This window comes from Xenopus laevis, chromosome 3L, assembly GCF_017654675.1.
Source record: "Xenopus laevis strain J_2021 chromosome 3L, Xenopus_laevis_v10.1, whole genome shotgun sequence".
Taxonomy (NCBI): Eukaryota; Metazoa; Chordata; class Amphibia; order Anura; family Pipidae; genus Xenopus; species Xenopus laevis.
In genome coordinates, this window is record NC_054375.1 from 36070593 (window position 1) to 36089773 (window position 19181).

At 40.6% G+C, this 19181-nt stretch overlaps 1 protein-coding gene across 6 annotated transcripts in view; it reads left to right on the forward strand.

Moving 5' to 3' along the window:
• The window catches only part of pcdh1.L (protocadherin 1 L homeolog), a 140413-nt gene that overhangs the window by 15116 nt on the left and 106116 nt on the right, over positions 1 to 19181 (forward strand). For 3 of the 6 annotated variants that reach the window (XM_018250560.2, XM_018250566.2, XM_018250564.2), the window contains exon 2: positions 17785 to 18605. In XM_018250560.2, the coding sequence (XP_018106049.1) occupies positions 17785 to 18605 (821 nt within the window). Of the gene's footprint in view, positions 1 to 14320; positions 14346 to 14832; positions 15278 to 16619; positions 16692 to 17784; positions 18606 to 19181 lie in introns of those variants that run through there. The other 3 variants (XM_041586139.1, XM_018250561.2, XM_018250562.2) reach the window with 3 other exon arrangements.

A 19181-nucleotide genomic window follows, 5' to 3' on the forward strand; every position in this document is an offset into this window, starting at 1 on the left:
AATAAATGAATAAGATGTAAGCTTACTCAGAGTGTTGCTCTGCAGTTTACTCTCAATTTAAATTTTTTTGCATTCCTTCCAACTGCACAGTCCTGATTGTGACAGCTCAACCTGCAGTCCCGGATTGTTGGTGAAATGCCCCGACTTTCTCTTTGATCTCCTACACTGAACAGCCAGAAAAAGTTTGTGAAATTTAATTCAATAAGCTGCTCTTGGCCCAGGACACTCGGTGCCTGCACTTTGATACATTTGTAACAATTTAAGATAAGTAAAGATACAATTGTAGCTATTTAAGATAAGCGGGTCTCTTGGGGGAACTGAGATTTACAGCTTAAAGGAGAAGGAAACCCCCTGGGCGCAAACCCCGCCCCTCCCCCCTCCCCCCTGGCCTACCTGTCCCCCCCTGGGCAAATGCCCCTAACTTGTTACTCACCCCTCTGCGCAGGTCCTGTCCACGGAGTTCACAGTCGCCATCTTCTCCCACGCGCATCTTCTTCCTGCTTTGACCGGTGTCTTCTGGCTGCTAGGGCGTCTTCTGGTTGCTAGGGTAATTTGGACCCTAGCAACCAGATTGCTTAAAGGAAAAGTCAAGCCGCTTTTTTATTTTAGTATTCCTGTGTAGCCTGCCTTAGCCCCATGTGAACCGCATTAATTGCGATTTGTTCCCCTGCACCGTCGCATTCTTTGAACCATTGCGCACTGACTAACCCGGCGGCTATTTATTCCTGTATGCGCTCTTCCTGATACCAATGCGCATGCGCCAATAGCGGCTTGATTATTTTGCCGACACTAAACACAGTCATCTGCGCATGTGCTAGATTTCTTTTGTGAACTGCGCATGTGCGTATTGCCAAATTACAGCGCACATTCCTAATGGAGGGGGGAGAGAGGATGACCGTGCTGAAAACCAGCCGGAAGGGAAAAACAACAGTGCTGCTTAACGGATTACTTGTCAAGGACTGCAGTGGTCGGTATGCAAATCATGCTAAAAGCCTTTTCTCAGATAAAATTTGTGTTAGGGGGGTTGTTGACATGTCCTTTAAAATGCAGATTGAAGAACTGCTGAATAAAAAGTTAAATAACTGAAAAAACCTTAAATAATAAAAAAAAAAAAATGAAAACCAATTGTTAATTGTGTCAGAATATCACTCTCTGTCTACATCATACTAAAAGTTATATCAAAAGTGACCAACCCATTTGAGTCACTGTTATTGTTTTATCATAGAGAAAAAAGGGAATAATTAACAAAACAAAAGAATTATTTGCTTAAAATGAAATGTATGGGAGATGGCCTTCCTGTAATTCTGGGTCCCCCTAACATTGCTATATGTTATGAATTAGGGTTAAAGATTACCGTTATAGTAAACCTGAAAGACGCAATTCTGTTTTGAATAGGGCAACATCATGACTATTCCATAAAGGACCAGTGTAAATCATTAATCTGAACTGACATGCTGTTTGTTTCTGGTCCTGTACATGGCCAATGTTTTTCTTTTGAAGTAGAAATCCTGCTTTAGCACTGCTGTTTAGCCCCCTTTTATCTGTTGCCTAAACAAATTCCCACCGGATCTGTTGTGTTCCGAGGGGAACGCAATACATATTCATTAAAAGTCCCACCACAAAAAAAAAACGACCGTTTCAATTTCAAATTACAGTAAATTGTGCATTCTAGAAATTGTGCAGTTTAATTTAAGTGATTATTACAAATAAACAGCACAATTATTGGTACTTTATTTCTTGCCCTTTAATGTAATGAAATCTAAATGAGAGGTAAATGAATGAAGAGCAAATGCAGCCACAAAACTTTATAAAATATCTAATTTATGCAAAGTGGATTTTTTATTATGTAATGCTACAAGGTGCTATTTAAGCCTCTGTCAAATGTGAAATAGGGTTTTTTAAGGGAGTCTGTTGAGGGCAATATAGCAGTAATAGTCTCTGTATAATCACTGCTGACTGTGCATAAAATCAATACAATTATAATTATGTTGTGCAGGTTTCCTATGTTAAGTTGGTTAAATATTCTCTTAATAGATAAACGTAAATTTACAAATTGCACACAGAAGAATGATATCTGCTTGTATGGGATCCCTAATCCAGGCCCATTTGTGAGACAATTCAGAATTATAGGTAGGTGATCTCACATAGAGTCTGTTTTAAGCAAATGATTTTAAATTTTAAAAATAGTTATACTTTTGTGTAATAATAAACATGACCTTGTACTTCATGGCAACTAAGTAGCATGAATCCATATTGGAGACAAAACAGTGCAATGTTAAAATCATTAGAAGGCTTAAGGTATGGAGGTCCCGATTGCAGAAGATCCCTTGTATGGAAAAGCCCAGGTCCCAAGTATTCCATATAATAAATCCCATACTTGCAATGTTTGCATAATAAAGGGGTAGTTGTAATTGGAAGGCAAGTAAATAAAAAAAAAAAAAACAGTATAAAATGAAAAGCAGTTGAAAAGTTTCTAAGAACAGGGCATTCTATAACATTCTTTTTATTTAATGTATATATTTTACTTTACATATCTATGTAAACAGAAGGACCTGGAGGCGAATCATTGCAAATGTTTATAGGAAAGGGGTTACTCATGTGAGGTGCCAATTTGTTAGGCACCCGTCAATGACAAGATAGCTGCTGATATTCCAAACTGGAGATCTGCTGAACAAGAAAGCGAAGCAATTTAAAAAACAGATATAATAAAAAGACCAATTGTAAATTGCCTAATAATATCAATGTCTAGGCCAGTGATCCCCGACCAGTAGTTTGCGAGCAACATGTTGCTCACCAACCCCTTGGATGTTGCTCCCAGTGGCCTCAAAGGAGACGCTTATTTTTGAATTCCCGGCTTGGAGGCAAGTTTTGAATGCTTAAAAATCATGTGTACTGCTAAAAAGAGCCTCCTGTAGTCTGCCAGTCCACATAGGGCCTACCAAATAGCCAATCACAGCCCTTATTTGGCACCCCAGGAAGTTGTTGCATGCCTGTGTTACTCCACAACTCTTTTTCTTTTTAAATGCGGCTCACGGGTAAAAAACGTTGGAGAACCCTGGTCTAGGCTATACTTGAAGTTAAAGGAACATTAACACCAAATAAAGAAAGTGTTTTAAAGGAATGACCTGTAATGTAGAGTTGGCCTGCACTGGTGAAACTGATGTGGTTCCTTCAGAAACACCACTATAGATTATATAAACAAGCTGCAGTGTAGCCATGGGGGCAGCCACCCAAATACAGTTATCTACTGTGTACTGTATTCTGATACATTTTGAAGAATCCCATTGTATACTACAGAACTTATCTGTTTTCTGCTATGTATCCTGTGTCTTTTTCTCCTTTTTCAGCTTTGAATGGCTGTCCCCTTAGCTGCACAAACACTGCAAGCAATATCTTTTAAAAGGAGTCAAATTCAAATTGGGGATCTCCATTCTGTAGAAGGAGTGCCTCTTCAAAGGTCACAGTTGTTGACAGGGTAAAGTTTTTCTATTAGTATAGGTCTTCATTTTTACCCCCTAAAAAGATGTATATAGGTATGGGACCATTTATACAGAATGCTCAGAATCTGGGGTTTTCTGGATAATATTTTCTGTAATTTGTATCTTCATACCTTTAAGGGGCAGATTTATCAAGAGTCGAATTTCGAAGTGGAAAATACTTCAAAATTCGACCATCGAATAGAATCCTCCAACATTCGAAGTTGGAGGATTTTATTCATCGTACAATCGTACTTCAAATTGTACGATTCGAACGTTTTTATGGTACGATTGTACGATTTTCCTTCGAAATATGCTCTGGCAGGTCCCCATAGGCTAACATAGCACTTTGCCAGGTTTAAGTTGGCGAAGTATAGAAGTCGAAGTTTTTTTTAAAGAGACAGTACTTCAATTATCAAATAGTCTAATGATTTTTACTTCGAATCAAAGTAAATTCGAGGTCGTAGTATCCTATTCGATGGTCGAAGTATCCAAAAATTACTTTGAATTTCAATTTTTTTTTACTTTGAAAATTCCCTTAAATTCACTTCGACTCTTGATAAATCTGCCCCTGAGTGTACTAGAAAATAATTTAGACATTAAATAAACCCAATAGGCATGTTTTGCCTCCAATAAGGATTACTTATATCTTCATTGGAATCAAGTACAAGGTACTTTCTTATTACAGAGAGAAGGGTAATCATTTTTGGATTATTTGGAAAAAATTTAGTCTTATCTGATACAGCCTTTCTGTAATTCAGAGCTTTCTGGATAACCGGTTACGGGAAAATGGATCCCATACTTGTATTGGAAACATTCTTGGATCCAGCAACAAGTATAATGTAGGGTTTGCTTATATTATAATTTATCATCATCATCATCATCATGGTTTGATTCCAACCAGAGCATTAAATGCAAGGATGGGATTAGATTGTAAACTCGTGTGAGCAGGTAGAACATATTTGCTACCTACTTATTTATATAATTTCTCTTACAGACAGGCATAGATATTTTTTCCATACAAAAAAGGTAACCGTTGTTTTTATTCTATAAATAGAACATATTTTCTAATTAGTTAGTATTTTCATTCTAAATATAAAACAAGTCTCCCAAGGCCTTCCTTGTTGCCACTGAATCTCTACAGGGGAGACCCAGGCATTCTGTTTACTGTTTAGTAGTTACACAAAGCAGCAACCATTCTGAGAGACCGGAATTTGAGACTCTGTGACTTCCACTGGCCCTGCTCAAGTCTCTTATTCTTCCTTTGTCTGCTGAGGAGGGAGGATTGTTCAGCTTTTCCCCCTACTTGGTTGTGCTCGGTAGAGGTTTTGTAGACAATGGAGGAGAAAGGATAATAATCAGACCCAAAACAAGCATTCCTATATATTAATCAGAACGTGTCAGGTTGGAATGACTAGCTACACTAGGCAATTCAAGAATATGTTTAAATGTAGCATGTAAAAGAAAAAAAAAAGAACCTGTTCTAGTAGAATGCTTTATGATAGTATTTCTCATATATCTATATATAAAAGGGAGGCTTCCTGAGATATTATTGGCAGTGTTCTATTTAAAGAAATGGCTCTTCTATGACAGGTTCCTTATATCCTGGTCCCATGCTGTGCTTATATACTTGTTCCCTTTCAGACGTGTTGTATCATTAGGTATAAAAAAATAGCCATTCAGACCATTTTTCACATGACATTTCCATAACTATCAGTCAGGAGGACCTGCCGAGAGATTGGGTTGCCCTGTAATTTGTTATTATTTTAATTCTTTATTGATGAAATCGTGCATGATCCTACAGTGGTGTATAAGGATATATAAAACATCCCTGCTGTATGTATGCCTTTAGTATTTTTAAAATGGTAATCCCTAAAGCAGGGAATAGGTAAAATGGTAATCCCTAAAGAAGGGAATAGGTTTTTTGGAATCCTGGAGCTTGATGGTAGAGGTCTGATGTAACTGGTGCCTTTGCCAATTAAATGGGGCTGGATATGCAGCCTGTCATAGCATGGGAGACTCCCTCCTTTCAGTAATGCATCAGCAGGTCAGTTATTCAGAAGACACTGGATGAGGCATAAAACCACTTGATCAAATGCCCAATCAGCTACAGCATGTTGCCAATAGAGCGTTCCACCTCTAGCTTAGGATCGGGTATTTGCCTGTTTCTCTGTTGTATTTTATAGATGACATGGTGCAGAGCTTCGCTTGTTTGAAAAGTAACCCTCTGCCTTTTACAAGACCACTTCAGCCTTAACTAATTTGGAATTATAAAGGTCTCTTTATGATGGTGACCACAGATAGACTTATGCCATATTGGCGATGCTCAGGGACTCTAGGGGCTGTCGTTCCTCTAGAGATGAGGGACCAAAGCTGGATAAAACTGGAGAAATATTTATAATGGCTTCAGACACAGGAGATTTTGACACTCTATATTTTGCAGCTTATGAATCCTGGAAAATGGCGGAATTCATGAAAACAGTGGGAGTCCAGAACTAGTTGTTTTTTTTTTGGCATGTAATCATCACAAAAATAGTGGCTAGGAGAGAACCTGTCGTATGTAAAAACCTGGCACTTTGTTCTCTGTATATGGGAAACAAGAGGAAATTTTTCAAGATTTCACTGTGATTCATAAACATGTGGTTGTGTAGATATCTGAAGACTACCCAAAAAGAATGCACGGGCGGGATGTGGCCGGCTGGGTTGCCTGGGGCACCCAGTTGGCATTGCCCGGCACTTTGATATCTTTTCCAGTTTGCTCTGAGCTGGCTGTTTGGATCTTGCCCATTGCTGACCAACACATATTTATGCAACGTGGGGAAAAATTGCAACCGCTTGTCATGAGACAACTTCTACTGTAGAACATGATAACCGTATGGTAATGGCCACTATCCCCTATGTTATTTGCACCCTTCTGTTTAGCAACCTGCTATATAAAAACCGATCTGGTTTTATTACACTATTGACCAACAAGACATAAGTATGTTTCCCAGCAACATTTGGCAGTTTGAAAAAGTTTCAAAAGATACGCTGATTCTCTTCTTGTTCTGTCGAGTTAATCAATTAAAGGAATAAGATTTCTTTATTTGGTTTTATGTTTCCTGTAAGCAGAGGGCCATGTATTGATGAAGTAATGGCTTATTTTGTGCACTGAACCTTGCTTTCTTTTTTATATAACTATAGACAGGTTTGCTGCCTTGTTGCAGTGGCAGCAGAGTTAAGTATTTATGAACTTTAGTTGCATATCGGGAGCAATGCATCAGCAGGTCAGGCATTCAGAAGACACTGGCTGAGGCATAAAACCACTTGATCAAATGTCCCATCAACTACAGTACGGTGCCCATAGAGCGTTGCCGTTCCACCTCCGGGCTGACAGGTTGATTTGTGGTGTCACACAGTAGCTTAGGATCCGCTATTTGCCTGTTTCTCCCACTTATTTTATACATGACATGGTGCAGAGCTTCGCTGGTTTGAGAAGTCACCCATTACCTTTAACAAGATTACTTCAACCTTAACTTATTTGGAATTACAAAGGTCCCTTTATGATGTTGACCGCAGATATTGTGCTATAATACACAAAAGCCATGAATATCTTGTAAATGATATCTTTATAAACTGTGAGTTCTGATGTCATCAGTTATAAACGGTGAGTTCCGATGTCATTTGTCACATGACTCACTGAAATGTAATAAATTTAATCAATAAAGTACCCCCATTTGCAAAATATGAGGATATTAAAAGTTACCTTGGAGTTCCATGACCTGTATAAAAACACTCGGCCTTGTGTTTATATTGGGTCATGAAACTCCTCGGTAACTTATAATATCCTTATAATTTACAAGAGGGGCTACTTTATTCACTATATCTTTGCGATGCTCAGGGACTCTAAGGGCTGTCGTTCCTCTAGAGATGAGGGACCAAAGCTGGATAAAACTATGGGGGAAAAAATTATGATGGCTTCAGACTCAGGAGATCTCGAAACGATATAATTTGCAGCTATGTGAATTCTGGGAAATTGCGGTATTCATGAAAACAGCGGGATTCCAGAACTAGAATTATTACATCTGCTGTCAGCTTTTTACTTGCAAGCTTTCTCCGGCTTATGATACATCGTAATGTGTGGCCTGTTTTTTTTATTTTTTTTTTATTTTATTTTTTTAAAAGCTTGCAAAGTTGAAGTGACATTAAGACTGTCACCACAAAATGTAAATATCATGTATATATTTTATTATTCTTATGCATGTAATCCATCACAAAATAGTGGCTCATATGCGTCATTACTTTGCCATCCGCTACATGCGAACCTGTCATATGTAAAAACCCTGCGCCTTGTTCTCTGTATACGGCAGACAAGTTTGATGAGCAAGATTTTCACTTTGATTCATAAACATGTGTGGCTGTGTAGATATCTGTAGATTACCCAAAAAGAATGCGTAATCTATAAACAAAAGTATAAGGTATAAGGAAATCGCAGGAGCTTCCTAAACATATAAATGTAGGACAAATGCTTTTATTCAGGTCTATCATTACTTAAATAATATCCTCATATTTTACTGTAAAGGCTATTTTTATAAAAAAAAAATGTTGAGTCATGCAGGCTGCACCACAAATTCTTCAGTTACAATCGGTGTGTAGTATGACATCACTAAGCACCGATTATAACTAATGATATCACCAAACAGCATTTATAGTGATAGAATTTACATGCTTATTCATGGTTAAATTCTAACAATTCCTTTTAAATGACCCTACAACCCGTGCTTGGTGGTGTCATCAGTCATAAGTGATGTGACTTGTGTCGCAGGCATCATTGAAGCTTGTGTATTATGTAACTTGGGGATTTATTTATCAAAGGTCGGATGTTACGTTTTTTTTTATACCTCAAATGAACTCGAATGAACTCACAACTCAAATGGTTTCTAATTTAAGAAAAAACTTGAATGGGAAAAAAACTCGATTCTGCACTGGAGTTTTGACCAAAAAAATCATCTCGAAAACTCAAATTTTCATGGAAGACGCAACTCGAACCTTAAAAAAAAAACCCTTTATGTACCCTCTTGTAAAATGAAGATAGTTATACATTCCCTTGAAGTTCAATGACCTCCATGAGCTTGCCTTTAGCAGTCATGTTACTCCTCGGTGACTTCTGTTTTACAACAGGAGGGATATTATTCCCCTAGCAACAGTCATTTCTGTGTCAAGAGTTGGTATTCGTTAGCTGCAAATGGGGAGCATGGCACTTACTAGGGCCTCAAATAGAAGCACTATTAAAATGGAAGCATGGTAGTGATGTGCGGGCCTGATACCCGTTGGTCGGTCGGGTTTGCGCCCCCTTTCTGGATCACTGAAGGGCCAATATGTTGGAGTGTCCTACAGGTATGGGATCTGTTATCCGAAAGATATGAATTACATAATGGCTGTCACCCATAGACTCCATTTTATCCAAATCCAGATTTTTTTAAAATTATTTCCTTTTTCTCTGTAATAATAAAACAGTACCTTGTTCTTGATCCAAACTAAGATAGAATTAATCCTTATTGGAAGCAAAACGAGCCTATTGTTTAATGTTTACATGATTTGTCTTAAAAGTATGAAGATCCAAATTACAGGATGAACAGTTATCCAGAAAAACCCTAGGTCCCAAGCATGCTGGATAACAGGTCCTATACTTGTACTTGTTTGATTAAATGGGGCCCTACAGAGTCTCCTTTTACACCAGACCAAAACTGACCAATCTGTCCTGAGATAGCTATGTAAATACAAGCCAACAAAAAGCAAGAAAGGTGATTGAAGTCCCATTGTTTACTAAATTATCATTAGGGCCCAGAGGTTTGGGGTTTCCTATAGTTTAGGGTCAGGCCACACAGGGCGTTTTGGGGAGATTTGGTCGCCTGGCGACTAATCGCCTTGTTTTTGCGGCGGTTCGTTTTCTGAAGTCACCCGAAGTTGCCTTACAAGGAAACTTCGGGGGGCTTCGGAAAACGAATCTCCGCGAGTGATTAATGCCGCCGTTTTTATTTTTTATTTTAGCCGGCACAGAGTCAGGGAAGGCGTTTGGGGAGATTGGTTGCCGCAAAAACTGGGCGATTAGTCGCCAGGCGTCCAAATCTCCCCAAAACGCCCTGAGTGGACTTACCCTTAGGGCTCTCTGCTTCTGCCCCACCTGTCTGCTACCTGTTAAATCAATCAGCAATATGCTTTGAATGTAATATAGAATTAAAAGGTGGGTTCCATATGCAGGGAAGATACAAATTACCCATGATGCTCTATATAGCTTCCTGGGTTCCTTTTGTTTGTATAAAAGCTGTTGTGTTTTTTATTTTTTGTTTTTTTGTTTCTTTTCCCACGGAATTGACTAGGCAAGCTTGCATTCAGCGCACGTTTGTGTGCAACTGCAGGGGAATTCACCACCATGTCTAAGGTGACAGGTTCTCAGAAACGGCAGGGAAAGCGAAGTGCAACCACAGCTTCATTAAATCACAGAACATTCCATTGTGAAAGGCAACTTTTTTTTGCCTCTGAACCTGTGGGAACATTTTACACATGGATTCTGTGGTTTCTTGTTCTGTGCCTTTGAAGTTGTGACAGCAGAAGCCATTTTTAAAGGTGATGTAAACACACATAGAGTTAAAAGTTGGAACTTGATGGACGTGTGTCTTTTTTTCAACCTAACTTACTTTGTTGCTATTTGTACCCAACTTTCCACTATATCTTTTTTTATTGGTTCTTTGCAATGGTAAAGCAAAACATGGCTCTAACCAGTGTCGTAACTACTCACCGGCGGGCCCTGGTACAGCATGGGCACCTGGGCCCTCCTGTTGGGCCCTCTCCCCTATGAATCGTGCGAGCTGTAAAATCTCCCCCTGCCCAGCCTCCTGCGATAACCGTTATCACGGCTCCAGCGGGCCCCATGGGGGTGTGGACCCAGGTGCGAACACACTTCCTGCACCCCTGGTAGTTACGCCACTGACTGTAACTTGCAGTCTTCTGTAAGTTGGGTAGATTCTGCTATATTGTTTCAAAAGTCAGACCCAGCAAGTATTCGAATCGAAGGGGGGGCGACGCATACCTCTTCAAAACAACTAGTTGTTTGTATGTTGTAGGATAGCTAATTCTAAGCAACTTTTCAATTGGTCTTCATTTTTTCTTTTTTATACTTTTTAAAGTATTTGCCTTCTTCTGACTCTTTCCAGCTTTGAAATGGGGGCCGCTGACCCCATCAAAAAACAAAAAACAAATGCTCTGTAGGGCTACACATTTATTGTATTTATTACTAATCTTTCTATTCAGTTCCTCTCCTATTCATATTCTAGTCTCTTGTTCAAATCAATGCATGGTTGCTAGGGTAACTTGGACCCTAACAACCAGATGTGCTAAAATGGCAAATTGGAGAGCTGCTGAATTAAAAGCTAAATAACCACAAATAATAAAAAATGAAAACCAATTGAAAATTGTCTCAAATTTGTCATATCCCTCTCTAGATCATACTAAAAGTAATTTAGAGGCGGACAACCCCTTTAAAGGCAGCTGTTTTGATACAATAGTTGCTAATACTCCAGAGATGCTGCTGAGAAATGTATCAACTAATTGTTGCAAAATTGTAACAGAATCTTCACCTGAATTACTAAACACTAGAGACAGGGACATTCAACTTTAAACTTAAAGTTTGGAAAAATGGTAAAATATAAATAATGGAAAGTAATTTAACAGTCTTTATTTCTGGGGAACAATCTGAAAACAATTGAACTGAAAAAAGTGTTTGGAAGGTGAACAACCCCTTTAATGCTTATTGAAAAGTTATTTAAATACAATTTAAGTATAAAATACAAAAGAAACTGTAATTCTTGCATTCCCTTTAAATTTATATCTTCTTCTATTTACATGATTTCCCATAGGTAATGCTGAAGGGTGGATTTTTTTATAAGGAAGAGATAGTGGTACATATCTAATAATATATTAATAATAATAATAGTGGTACATGTATGTATTAAAGGATCGGCAGGGAGGAAAGAACTGTGAAATGTGTTTTTGCCCAGTTGGAGAGCCAGTTGTGATTATTTTCAAAATAAATGTTTGACTAAATGAATGGTGACACTAATAGAAGGATTAGAATGCGATTGTACCCGCAATTGACCTAACTGGGTCTAAACAATTGAAGTCATTTACATATGCATAATTTTCTTTTTCCTTTCTACAAAATGGCCCAGCATGATCCTGTCTGCGCTGATCTCTTCCCCGGGGGAGGGCTGTTGTTTGCCCTTCAAGTTGGAAGTGGTTTAAAATCTGTACATTAGTCTGTGCGCTGTCTGGATAACAAGGCCGCGAGGATTGCACCAGGGACAGTATGAATGGCAGGAGTCCATCACTGTGTGTGTGTGTGTGTGTGTGCCACTATGGGGTCCGCTGTGCTGCAGTTCACATGCAGAATGATGGCCGGACAATTAGTGACAATTGAACAGCTCGACTGACGGTGACTAATTTGTATAATTTAGAGTGCCTGATCTATCCAACAAGATCATCTTTGTTCACTCCCACTCGCTTACCTAATTGCATTTATTCAGTTGTCCTTATGCAACACTACATACTTCCATATACAAGTATGGGACCTGTTATCCAGAATGTTTGGGTTTTCCGGATAGCGGATATTTCCATAATTTGGATCTTCATACCCCCCCCAGTCTACTAGAAAATCATGTAAACCTGATAGCTTGATTTTGCTTTCAATAAGGATCTATTATATCTCAGTTTGGATGAGTTGCTGAGAAGACTGCAGAACGTGTGTTGCCATTGTTAATGTGGAGCTAAGGGGAATTGTGCCTTGCTCCCCCCCCCCATTATGCTCTGTTCTTTAGGCTCCCTCCCTGGGGACCATCCAACTTTCTTGTCAGTTGCAGTTACTTAGTTAACTGCTGTTAAGTTGCAGGTGAAGCACAGACTTCTAAAAAGATGATGTAAAGGTCCCTTTGTGGTTGAGAAGGAAAGGGATATTGCCCCGGGAGGGGGGAGGAAGGTGCAGCCGTAGCGAAACAGGACTTGCTTGTTTGCAAACAATGGGGCTATTACAGATCCTGAACCTATTTGCTTTTACAGTTGCGTCTGTACTTCCTGCCTTTGTTTCTGTCATGCTGCCGTACCTCCCCCTCTGCAACATGGTTAAAGGGACAGAGCTTCGAAAACACAGCTTGTTGCTACAGGGAACATAGCGATTTTTTGTTTTGTTATCTAATGAAACTATAATTGTAGGCTGCTAAAAACTCATAGCTACTGGCTGTCGGGGGGGTGCAGGGAGTTGTAGTTTCCTAAGTAGCTGCAATACATACTTTTCACATTCATTTTGTGTTTTAAGGGCAGAGACACACTGGCAGATTCGGGGACATTAGTCGCCCAGCGACAAATCTCCTCTTCTTCGGGGCAACTAATCTCCCCGAACTCCCTTCCTGCCGGCTAAAATGAAAATTGCTGGCGGGATGGCACTCGGGGAAACTTCGGGCGACTTCAGAAAATGAATCGCTCCAAGTGCCATCCCGCCGCCGATTTTCATTTTAGCTGCAGAGGAGGGTTGGGGAGAATAAGAAGATATTTGTGGCCAGGCGACTAATCTCCTTGAATATACCTGTGTGCCCTGACCCTAAAGGTGTGTGTGTGTGTATAGAAAACAGATCCGCAGACACGCTGACACTAAGGGCTCTTACAGACGAGCGTTTTTACCTCCGCTCCCCTGCGTTCCGTTTTTCTGCGTTCAGCCGCAGGGGAGCGCAGGAATAGACGCATTACATTTTTTCCAATGGGGCTGTACTCACACAGGCGCGTGTAGGCGCCGAACGCAGGTTGAGACGCAACATGCTGCAGGTAAAAACGCTCGTCTCTAAGAGCCCTAAAGGTGGGCATACACAGGCCGATAAAAGCTGCTGACAGACCGAGTCGGCAGTTTATTGGCCCGTGTATGGGGCCCCCGACGGGCTTTCTCGATCGGATGGTACTACAAATCCCGTCAGAACGCGGCCGCATCTGTTCGTTGACGCTGTCCCGTGATCCGACCGCCTGTTACCATTTGTTAGAATCTGATCGTTGGGCCCTAGGGCCCACGATCGGATCAGCCCGATATTGCCCTCAAGCCCGATATTGCCCTCAAGGTGGGCATATCGTGGAGAGATCCGCTCGTTTGGCGACATCGCCAAATGAGCGGATCTCTCCGTTCATGGCCACCTTAAGGCTGATGTGATCCTGTTTTTAATAGGATTATGCAAATTCGTATGTGCTTTGGGCTGAGTGTTGATTTTCATAAATACACTTTAGAGTGATTGGGAACGTGCAGGCTGGTAAACAGCTCTAAAACTGGGCAAACATCTGATTTGAAAATAAACAGAGAAATCTAGGAGAGAGAGAGAGTATTAATTGGATTGCAGGCGCTGGCTGCCATTTTGGATTTTGTAATCTCCTTTCACCTTCATGAACCCAGTTTCTGTAATGGTGATTCACACCGGGCTGGGCTGATACTTCCATTGTTCTACTGATAGTTGGTTTTAATCTCAAATCCTGTTTACCAAGGTTGCTGGAAATTTTTGTGGGTAGCATTAGGCCCCTCATCCTTCCCCCCCCCCCATATTAACACTTCAAACCACGACTTGGTTTTTATAATAAAACGGAATATTTGTTCTGTGGGCTGCTGTCATGGTGTCATTCGCTGGGAGTCTCGCACCTTCCTGCAGTATATCTAATGTCACACCACACCTGCTGGTATACAGTTACACCCCTTGCACCGAGAGAAGATCTGTTTTCTATAAGTTTCTGCTGCTTATTTGTGTGTAGAAAACAATCCCTTCTATACCCTTTAGACATCTATAATACCATGGGCCGAGATTGCCCCGGGTCAGTAACTCATTGAAACCAATCAGATTGTAACTGCTGACTGCGATGCGTTACTAGGCTTGGGCACTGTTTTCCTGGGTGTTTATTATCTGTTTATATTTTTAGGATGCAGCAATTAAATAGCTTCATTACAGGAGGAATATGCAAGAGAATTTGTGTTCTATCTATATTATTATTTTTTTCTTAGCCTATAAATAGGGTGTTTCCTCCAACGCTTCTCCTGCCTATCAATTAACAGGTTATTCAGTGTTGCCTATGAATATAAATGAGCTTGTCACCGACAGTCCGGCTTATCTGGCAGGCGTCCTGTGCATTGCTTCATTTAAACATATATATATATATATTGAAACTGCCAGCCAGTCCGCGAGTTGTCATTTAACTGTCATGTCCTTTAACCCCTTGCGGTGACCGGGAGAGGCGTGTGATTCTGGAGCACACGCTGCCTTTGGATTCCTGCCCGTCACACGCTTGGATGGGGGAGGCACAAAGAGCAAGGGGAGGGGAATGAGCTGTAACACTTTGGGAGCAACTTGCTGCTTCATTATCACTAAGGTATTAGCAGGCTGAGACGCTTTCAGTCACTGACGAGTCCCACCAGGCAACCTTGCCTGCAGCTCTCAGTGAGAAAGATATCTTTGGCCTCTCCTGTTCCTCCTGGAGGCAACAGGCAAAAGGTGGGAGCTGAAAGGTGCTAAGCACCCAAGAATTCCTCAGCATGCACCTGTTTTAGGACTCAAGCCAAGCAGAGAGAAGAGAGAGATCTGGTTAGAGGGAGAATGATACCTGTCAGAGCGGATTACCTGCAGTATGTTCCTTGTTAACCTGCTTCTGCCTGATTCACACGGGTTACTCTGTCTTTCTGGAATTGTGACATTCCCCCCATCTCATTCCAAGTAGCCTTGCTTGATGTAACAAGTGTTTTATCTGCACAGGTTAGTAATGAACCCCCCTTGCTGCTGCGTCTTTGGAGCTATAGAGGACTTGTAACTTAAGGAATCTTTCTTTTGAAGCTACTGATTTCAGAGGAGGGTTGGGGTCTTGTGTTTAGTGGTGCAGACAAGTTCTCGGAGATGTTTGCAGGGAGCTTGCTGGAATATTAACCTCATTACTCTCTACCCGGGGTGGGGGGGCTAAGATGGCTTCGCTGGTGGGAATTGTCTGTAGGTGCTGCTAAGTAACTGTAAGCCCTCTAGGTGCCACTAAGAACTTGTATTTGCTCTTGTATGTAGAACGGCACTGCTTGTGTGGGAGAACCTGTTGTAGTTAAACCCTTTTAGCCATGGAAAGTACTAATTGTATTTAAGAAGGTCAGGTTTTTTAACACATTTCTAAGCAGATTGGATTTAATTTGAGCAGTGACACTTGTCGCCATACACAAAAATATCCCTTTGCTTTAAATACCTAAACAAACAATCAGATCTTTGCCCAATTTGGCCACTAGGGCGGTGGGAAAAAATTCAGTAAAAGCCCTCGGACCAACGATCGGATCACATAGTGGGGAGGCAATAAAGTCATTGGTGGCATGCTGTTTCCGACTCCATCCCCTGTCAACGGAATTTCACACCCTGTCTAAAGAGGTGTCAGTCGGATATGGATTGAGGGGGTAGTTTTGGGAACGTAGGCAGCCAGACATCTTAATTTGATGTGGGAAGCTTTCCAGACACAGGTTAGAGTTGGGTCTTGAGAGTTTTAGTGGAGACTATACCAAATAAAATGTAAATCTATCCTTGTTTGTGGGTGGGGGCAATTAATCATTACAATCTCCCTCTGTTACACCCAAAATATAACATGTCCCTCTGATTTGTGCAGCCATGACAATTGTTATTTTTCCACTTTGGTCTGGAGACATACCCAAATTTTGTTGACCTGTTTTTAAGGAAAACGTGCTTTATTTATTTAATTTTTTTTCCGCCTGTTCCTTTTATTGAATAGAAAAGATCCCGCAGGAATGTGTAGATTACAGTCTCGGGCTAAGGGCTTATTGTTATCAGCAGGGTGTGCTGCCATATGGTGGTTATTTAAAACCCGCTTTATTTCATTTAAAACCCATCTATCCTGCCTGGTGATCAAATAGTAATGAGAAAAGTTGCCACAGCCGGTTCTACCGGTTCCACCGCCTGGTTTCTCAGGTTCAGTATGGTTGCTGAGCACTCTGGGAAGTGGCCCAGCAATACTTTGTAAGTAGCCCCTCAGGGCCAAACTGATGTTTTAAAAAGTGCTTTTTGATTTAAACACAAAAATGTATATATTCAGCAGCCAGTTTCACGGGGAAGCCAGTCACTTAGTGGCCTTCCTATGAGCCGATTCGTTTATTGGGATATTGATTTGAACTGCTACAATATACAGGTACAGTAGGAGGGCATAGACATTGCCTTTCTGCATATTTGCATTTTTATACTGGAAGCTGGCACACTGCAGAATGGTGTCATATAGTTCACAGTTATCCAAATGGGAGCGCTGCAGAATGGATTTAGCATGCCCAAGCTCAACATAGACCTCTGTGTGACATATTATGTGTGTGTGTGTGTGTGTGTGTGTGTATATATATATGTGTGTGTGTATATATATATATATGTATATATATATATATATATATATATATATATATATATATATATATGTATATATATATATTCTTTTAATGTAGCACAGTACTTTAGAGATTGTAAATCATTCTCATCAGTCCCCTCCCCAGTGGAGCTTACAATCAGAGGACTCTATCGTACATGCATGCACTCGGGTGTCCATTTCATCAGGAGCCAATTAACCTGCCTGCTAACTCATGATACTGGCATGTAGATAATTCCCTTGGTAGGCAATTTCTAGACTCACCACTATAAAATGCAAGCAATTTATTTTAAATGACTGGTGTAAGGTGAAGGGTGCGGTCACCGTTTTTAAAGTTTAATTTTATTGAGTCTAAATAAAGCCTCATTTAGTCTTCTGAGGCTATGCATAGGGAATGCGTAATTTATATTAAGCAGTTCTGCTATATTATGATATATATTATTATTATTATTATTATCTATGGTAGATGAAACTCCATTCAGAAATTTAAATCCCTAGTTAAACTCTGTATGAATATTTCCTAAGCTTTGGATTCAGGTATATGTGACGATTGCCCCACACTACGTCAATACCACAATCTTTATTGAGTCACTACCTCATTTTACAGGTGTGGCTGTGGTTTTTTTTTTTTATTTTGTCACATTGGAAACTGAATTGCAAAGCGGTTGTGACTAACACAAGTAGATATTGTCTTGTGGAGAGTTGTACCTTGGCTGTGACTTTAGAGGAAGTGTCTGTGTTGTGAAACTCCTACATTCCACAAATGGGTGTCCTCTGTGTATTTCTCTGATTAGCTCTTGCCTTGTTTGCTGAAGGGTTTAGCATTTGCCTAACTCTTAACACCGTTTTTTCTCTGTCTCTCTCTGAACAGACCGGTCACACTCGCTGAAGTTAACAATGAAGAGGACAGCAACTGCTTGCTTCTTATGGCTTTTCTTCCAACTTCCCATACTTGGATCTTCCACCAAGGTGGCATACAGGGTGCCAGAAGAGCAGCCACCTAACATTTTGATTGGTAGCTTAGCTTCGGACTATGGCTACCCTGACTCCAAACACCTGTACAAATTAGAGCTGGGACACCCTTATCTGCGTGTGGATGGTAAGACTGGCGACATCTACACAACAGAGACTTCCATTGACAGAGAGAGCCTGCGGGAGTGCCAAAACCTTGAACCGGGGCAGAAGTGCTTTTTGGAGTTTGAAGTGTCCATGACAGACCTAATGTCCCCAGTTCCCAGGCTTCTTGATGGGCAAATTGAGATCTTGGACATAAATGACAACACGCCTAACTTTAATTCCCCAGTCATCACTCTGTCTATTCCAGAAAACACCATGGTCGGCATGCTTTTCCCCATCCCTGCTGCTACAGATCGGGACTCTGGAGTGAATGGCGTGTCTTCATATGAGCTGATTGTGGGGCCTGAAGCTCAAGACCTTTTCGGGCTGCAAGTGGCTGAGGACCAAGATGAAAAACAACCTCAGCTCATAGTCATGGGGAAATTAGATCGTGAGCAGCGGGACTCCTATGACCTCACTATAAAGGTGCAAGATGGTGGTACCCCAGCAAGGGCCAGTAGCGCTCTGTTGCGCATTTCCATCCTTGATACAAACGATAATGCCCCCAAGTTTGAGAAGTTGGCTTATGAAGCAGAGTTGCCTGAGAACAGCCCAATGGGACACTCTGTGCTCCAGGTAAGCCTCCCTTTTTTTTCTTTTAATCAGCTTCTCTCTTCTATCCTTATGGAGTTAAAGCCGTTCTAAAAGAGCTCAAGACTGGTTGTCAGCAGGCATACCTGTTTTCCATCAGATAACCAATCAAAGTATATACTGTGTGTCTAATGGAGTGGATATTCCATTTCTATTCTGTTCAGTATTACAGCCTGAAGGGATTAGATAGCGGTTGCATGAGAATGTTTAATGTAAAATGAGGAGCTGTGATCAGGTGAAGGCAATGTGGGAATTGCAACATCCTTTTACATGCTGAATTTGGTCCATTTCTTCCTTGCTCATTTTTTCTTTTTTTTTTTTAACGATGCCTTTTTTTAGTGGAGAAAATGCAGTATAAAATTACAGCAAATGGCAATAGGTTCACAACATTTTTTTTTGTGACTTTTGTGTGGCTGGTGCTGATTAGAGAGAGACAGACTTAGCCGGGGGGATAAGGTGGTTAATAACAAAACTAGTCTGGCCACACATTCATTTAATATTTTTAATATATTTTTTATATTGACATAAACTGGCATACGGACAGGTTTGGCAGTTTTTCCC